General features: G+C 39.7%; 1 protein-coding gene across 3 annotated transcripts in view; it reads right to left on the bottom strand.

Moving 5' to 3' along the window:
• SLC12A1 (solute carrier family 12 member 1) overlaps nt 1-7,024 on the bottom strand; it is an 86,738-nt gene that overhangs the window by 10,108 nt on the left and 69,606 nt on the right. For all 3 annotated transcript variants that reach the window (XM_044917786.1, XM_021693783.1, XM_021693784.1), the window contains exons 21-23: nt 4,594-4,725; nt 4,244-4,355; nt 2,173-2,259 (exon numbers count right to left, since the gene is read on the bottom strand). In XM_044917786.1, coding sequence (XP_044773721.1) covers nt 2,173-2,259; nt 4,244-4,355; nt 4,594-4,725 — 331 coding nt within the window. The remainder of the gene's footprint in view (nt 1-2,172; nt 2,260-4,243; nt 4,356-4,593; nt 4,726-7,024) is intronic.

Raw genomic sequence — 7,024 nt, 5'->3', positions numbered from 1 at the left:
TAGTGTCTAGCCCACGATGGGCACTCAGACAATGGAAGGCACTAGTGGAAGAGGTACATGGACATACTTGGTGATAGGACAGATAGGACAGGTATGCAGGGGGGGACCATGGCAGCTGAGCAGAGACTAGCATGAAAGAAAGGGAAAGAAACTTGGGTAGAGAAAACCAGATTGATCCGCAAAGAGGCAAAGGATAGAGGAACAAATGAATCAGCAAGCACAGACAGTCCTTAGCTGATGTTAAGACAAACAACAGCAAGAAGAATTTGGCTACAAGAAGTACATGACTAATCTGTGCCCAGCACCGAGCCAGGGCTAATAGAAAACCTGAAGTCAGTAGGGGACACCATGACTACCCTCCAGACAACAGTAAATGGCCCTATGCTTGCCGAGCTCTGGCAGGCTCTGGGCTGTTGCGACATGGCATGTGCTAGGAAATCATTGTACCTGCTGTGTTATGAAATAGAATGCATTTCCACCAGTTAGAGATATAAGAGGAGGCTGTTTGATCACATCACTGCAAAAGCCAAAGAGGCAATGTCTTAGGAATTAAAATTCTTCAAATGAAATGTGGAAGGCTACCAGATATTACTACATGACAACCCAGTTAATGGCAGAATGTTAATTACTTTTACCAAGGAGGATTATAAACTCTTCTTAATTTTTCTTAAGTTTTTAAAACTGTAGAAATATAGGAATAGAAGGCATTAGTATATACCATGTGAGGAAATATTGCACAGTAATAACCCAGGTGAGCTCTGTCGATTATAGCTTTCTTATCACAATTAGGATGTTTTGTAAAGCCATTTTGACTGACCCGTAGCCTTGGAGGACTCATGAATCCCTCAAATGACATGAAGTTCAAGGTTGTTGTGTAGTTGATAAGATTGCATCTTAAATCTGGATGATTTTCTGTTAGGTATTAAGCTCACATAGGATAGCAATGAATCAAAAGAAGGGAAGAACAGTAAGACTTGAGTGTGGAATTGCAAGCCATCAGGAGCTGCAGGAGGAAGGAGAAATGATGGTCAACAGAAGTGAGAACAGGTCCATCAGGAGAGGGAGAACCGAAGCTACACTGAGATCCTTGTGTCCCTCTGTACTCTCAGCCTTGAAGGCCCCACTCCACACCAAATCACATGTATTAAATCGCATCCAGATGCAGCAGTAAATATGATTTTGGACTGTAAACAACTGAAAAATATTATAATTGGTAAGTTATCACTCTAAGTAGTTTATTTAGTATCAGCTATAATTTCCAGTCCATCTTCTTGCATTTCTGGGAACTCCTGTGAGGATCTAACCTACAAGCTGTTTCATGGACTTGACAAATTTAACAGTTAACGAGGGTTAAAATGATGTCATGATTTGAAGATGTTTAAACAATTATTTTCAGCATTTTAAAATTCCGGAGCCAATACACTTCCTTGCCAGGCTTCAGATAGTTTTAGAGGACCCCCAAAATTCCATAGCTCTAAGTGCTGGGTCCTTAGTGCCTGAAAGTGAAAATGGCCATGGAGGGTCGGTTCTGTCATTGCGCCAGGAAGACTCAAGCGGTTTCTAGCTTCTCTATCAGAGCTCCGCATCCAGGATGCACCACCAGTAACTTAAAAAAAATTTTTTTTAAAGATTTATTTATTTATTTTATAGGGAGGGGAAGGGCCGAGGGGTGGGGGGAGAGAGAAAATCTCAAGCAGACTCCCCGCTGAGCAAGCGTGGGGCCTGAGGTGGGGCTCCATCTCACGACCCTGAGATCATGACCTGAGCTGAAATCAAGAGTGGACGCTCAAATGACCACGCCGCCCAGCCACCCCACCAGTAACTTCAAATAATGAAAACTTGCCCTGACTGCCCAGTCCAGAATATCTGAGCTTGTGTCTCCTGCTACTCTTGCCGCCATAGAAACCAAGAACATGAAGGGCAATCCTAAAATGCTAACTAACCTGTGTTTTAACAGTTCTCCCTCTCAAGCTCAATTTTACCATAAAATCTTTTTCCCTCCATTATAATTTATTTGACCGCTCTGCATGGTTATTTGAAGTCCCTTTTTATTATATCTTATTAGGAGGTCACTGCAGTCGGTAGATAACATTTTTACCCTTTAATAATCAGCACAAAAGAAAATGTGAGAGTACCAGGGGCAAACCATGGATCTTGTTAAATGCTTCATACCTCTCTTTGTTTGGCTTAATGTTGATGTCACCAATGATATGGATATCTGCAAATTTTATCCTAAATTTGCTCAGAAGAGAAGCCATTCTGGAAATAATAAGAGAGAAATACTTCATCACTGCATATGTAACTATTTTCAGGCAAAGAGTTCACATCTTATTTCAGCTTCATATTCAGACAAAGGCTGTGTTTAGTGTTTGATTTCCATCACCGTATACTAAAGGTGGACCAAGCACATTCCATTGAAGGCAAAGACAAATTCATGTCGGTGCAGACCCTAGGAATAGCAAACCCAACTCTGCATTCACATTTCAGGTAAGACAACAGAGAGCTGTACGTGCTTCCTTATCATTTGGGAAAAACGAGAACAAGTTTTAATATTATTGACTATTATCTTGCTGATCATTTTTAGAGTTATTGACAACATACTGACAAACTAATATTTATGATATATCATTATATATTGGAGGTTCTTTCCCTGGCAACTGAAATTTTTTTTTTTTTTAAAGATTTTATCTCTTTATTTGAGAGAGAGAGAGAATGAGAGAGAGCACATGAGAGGGAGGAGAGTCAGAGGGAGAAGCAGACTCCCTGCCGAGCAGGGAGCCCGATGCGGGACTCGATCCGGGAACTCCAGGATCATGACCTGAGCTGAAGGCAGTTGCTTAACCAACTGAGCCACCCAGGCGCCTGCAACTGAAATTTTTGATACAATTTCCAAGTTACAGAAAAATTGCAAGGACGGTGCAAAAAATCCCAAACTCAACCAATTGTTTATACATTGTTCCATTTGATGTAACACCTTTTTCTCTTTCTACACAGCTGCATCTGTCTATCTACATCTTCCTTCTTTCTTGCTTGCTTCCTACTCACCTACCCAGTTGCCCAGCTGCCGCTATCAGGCCCCTTTACCTATAAATACTTCAGTATTTCCTAAGAATAAGAACATTCTCTTATACAAACAAAGTACACTTTTTGAAATCAGGAAATTTAACATTGATGCCATGCTATCATCTAATCCACCAACCATTTTTAAATTTCATCACTTGCCCCAGTAAGTTACTGGAGGCTTTAAGAAAATATAAATTGTTATAGCCATCATGTTAGTTTCCATTATAACATGACTCTCTTTAAGCGGAATTAAATATATATATATATACACACACATATAATATATATAGTTTACATTATATATGAATATATATAATATATTTTATATGTGTTTGTGTGTATAATCCTCCCAGGAAGGGGGAAAAATATGAAAAATTACTGAATAAAAGCCTGTCATTATTTTGATTTCTGGAAGAGCTTGGGACTTAGGTCTGCCATGAGGGACCCAAGGCTGCTAAAGGTGGCTCTCCAGATTTCCACCAGAGACCTTTGAATGCATGGCATTCCTAACATGCTTGCTGCTTCCACAACTACACATCAGGCTCTCCATGACTAAGTCAATTACAAAGATGCAAATTTACATTCTGGAGACTGATTTATTTTTTTAATTACAAGAGTTTTCAACAGTCATCCATTTAAACTCTTTCAAGCTACAGATGAGAAACTGGGAACCCAGGTCTGGGCTGCCATGACTATTGCGAAGTCCTGAAGCTTGTTGGGGGCGGGGCTGGGACAAGGACCAGGTTCAGTCTCTCAGTTCTATTTTTTAAGTGTGCTGTGCCAGAGTGACCATCACAAATCAACAGGTTCAACCCGCCCCAAAGAAGCTACTGGATACAAATCCCTTTAGGCTTTTCCTTTCTTGGATACATTCACTGGTCAAATCAAAGCAAACATTACACAAGATAAGGAGAGTCCCATTCAAGACTTGAGATGAGGTTTCTGTGTCAAATTCCTTTTTGAAAGCATTTGTGGCAGGGGATCAAGGGACGTGAAGACAGTGATTACAAGAAGTGCGCAGATAATTTAATGACCAGAAAACCAAGTAAACATGAGGCCCATCACAGTGGTTTTGTCTTTAAATCTCTTGTGTCTCAAAAACACTTAAAGTTCTTAAAACTAAAGCATTAAAGCAACAGACGTCCAAAGTGCTCTAACACAGAAGTGATGAGTTACTTACGCTATTTTTTCTTCTTCAATGCGGTTGATCTTTCCTCCAACATAGATTCTTAATTTACAGTCTTTCCATTTTTTTCTGAGAGTCAAGATATAGGGGATAAGGAGTGTTAACCCTGAAAAAAGAATAAATTATGACAGAAAGAATGAATATATCTTGCTGAAAGGAAATGAATAGCTTTAAATCTTTATTCATTCTCATACTCATTGCTCCTAAATAATTTAAAATCTTGGGAAAACACAGAAATATTATTCTTCAAGTGATACCATTTTCATATACCTTCCCGTGCAGTTTGTTAAATTGATCAACATAGCAATTCTGCACCCTAGTGTATATTCTGGAATTGTTTTTACCTCCATCATCAAACAACCACCACACATCAATTGTGCCTTTTCCTTGCTTCTTTTTAAATTGGGTGCTGGCTTCTACCAGTTTCTGGTTGAACTCCCCCACGTGCATCGACTGGATTGTGTTCATGCTGCTGTCTGTAATGAAAGAAAAAGTAGTAGACCTATTTGTCTTTTGAAGAAAGAAACAAAATAACTTGCCAATAAATCTATTCAGGAAAATAGAGGAAGGGTCATGAATCTGTAAGCTTTTTTATCCTTATAGGGAAACAGTGAGCTCGGGGAAAGGGAGATAAAGGTCAAGTCCCACAGCAATTTAGATCACCTTTAATAGTTCAAAAGAATTTCATATTGGTTTCATGATCACAGTTTTCATTATAAAGCTGTAGATTATTTTCAGGTCTCTAGTAATCTCAGGGCAGAATTATTACTTAGGCAGGTAACAATGCTAAATGATCTGCTACAATAGCCAAAATACCCCTATTTTTAAAAACTTCAACTATAACTCAACTTAATCCTATTTTCAAATTTACTTGAAAGTAGAAAATGTGGTGATTGGTTTTCTAGAGATAAGCAATAGGATCAGGAGTATTTCTTCATTGGAGCATTCATCTGAGTGCAATTGGTGTAAATTCCATGCATATCTGGATTATAAAGGTGGCTAGGGACCAAATGCATCTTGACTCTATGACCCTTTGGTCCTAATGTCAGCCTAGCTTGCTTTCCTGTTTTCAAGGAGCCTTGTGAAGGGAAACCCCTGAGCTATCTGAATCTCTGTGAATGAGACGGAAAAGCCAGGAAATAAGGAGAGACAAAATTCCTTCACTTGAGGTAGAGATAAGGGTGCATAGAAAGTACTTAATTTTTTTTTACATGCACTTTCCACCCTATCAAGGATCCAGCGAAAGTATACTAGGGAACTAGGCCAGTGTTTGCGCAGGACCCTGGCTTCTATTTGCCAGTTGAGATTTTCGTTGCTACACCATAGATATCATTTCTCATTTCCACATCTTTTAAAGTTGTGACTTCATTGCTTCGTTTCAAAGAGATGGTGTTAGCAAAGTGCTTACAACAGCTGCTTCAGAGCTTCCTCTCTGATCTGAGAGGTTCTGAAGATGCTTTGTTCTGTCTTTTGCCGTTTCCATGTTTAGGGCCTGTCAGTTCTGAAGCAATTCTCTTAACATGGCTTCTCTCTCCCTAGGACTGCTGAGGGAGAAAGCAAATATCTTTACAAAATGGACCAAACTCTGCCCCCACTTACATGCAAATCAAAGCATCCAGAGGACTCAGGCATTCATGCCTGGAGGTAGGGTTTGTCCTGATCTAGAACTCCAAAGAGTTGTCAATCAATGAAAGCCCAGAGCGGTGAAGGGGCCTCCTTTAGGGATGCGTTTGAAATTTGAGATGTTGGAAATAAAACATAACATCATTTTGCTTTTCTGAGCAATGAGACCTGTTGACTTGCAGAAGAGTACGTTTTTGCCAAAAGATTTGTGATGCAGAAACAGGATTCCAGAATAAATTATGAGTCCCTTTTCATTAATAAGAACATCGATGCTTCCCTCTTGCCCCATCAGCTAAAGAACAGTATCAACTCTATGGTCAACTCATCTTTGACAAAGCAGGAAAGAATGTCCAATGGAACAAAGACAGTCTCTTCAACAAATGGTGTTGGGAAAATTGGATAGCCACATGCAGAAGAATGAAACTGGACCATTTCCTTACACCACACACAAAAATAGACTCCAAATGGTTGAAAGACCTCAATGTGAGACAGGAGTCCATCAAAATCCTAAAGGAGAACACAGGCAGCAACCTCTTTGACCTCAGCCGAAGCAACTTCTTCCTAGAAACATCACCAAAGGCAAGGGAGGCAAGGGCAAAAATGGGCTAAGACTTCTGAATTTTCCATTGCTTTTCCAGACTGTGACTAACATTGAATGATTGAATGGTAGAGCAGATTCAATGAATAGTTCACATTTCTCTGAATAAACCAAATAATTGAAAAGGAAAGAAGACAGTTAGCATCCAGATGGTCTTATTCTAATATTTACACCCTGGAGGCCCTGATGTACCTCCAACTTGAGATTCAAACACATCATTTTCCTAGACAATGTCATGTTAAGGTGGGCAATACTTAGTAGGTTTTTCTATAGCCCATGGAATATTCCAGGAACCCAAGTGTACTTCTAGTACTTGAAGGGGGGCAGTGTTTACATTTCATGTTATTCTATATAAATATATAAAAATATTGTATTACAGGGGAAACTTTGTCCTTGGGCTATTGTAGGAAAACAAGCAAACAGAATCAAACCTTCCCCAGGGTGTTAGAGGGCCTCATTGAAGGATCTCTTTGAAAGTTTGGATCCTGTCAAACTGGACCAGAAGCCTGCTAAGTCTCAATTTGGATCTTGCTGTTTGACTCGAAAACCCTCCC

Source organism: Neomonachus schauinslandi, chromosome 9 (genome assembly GCF_002201575.2).
Source record: "Neomonachus schauinslandi chromosome 9, ASM220157v2, whole genome shotgun sequence".
Taxonomy (NCBI): Eukaryota; Metazoa; Chordata; class Mammalia; order Carnivora; family Phocidae; genus Neomonachus; species Neomonachus schauinslandi.
This window is presented reverse-complemented; position numbering and strand designations above follow the sequence as displayed.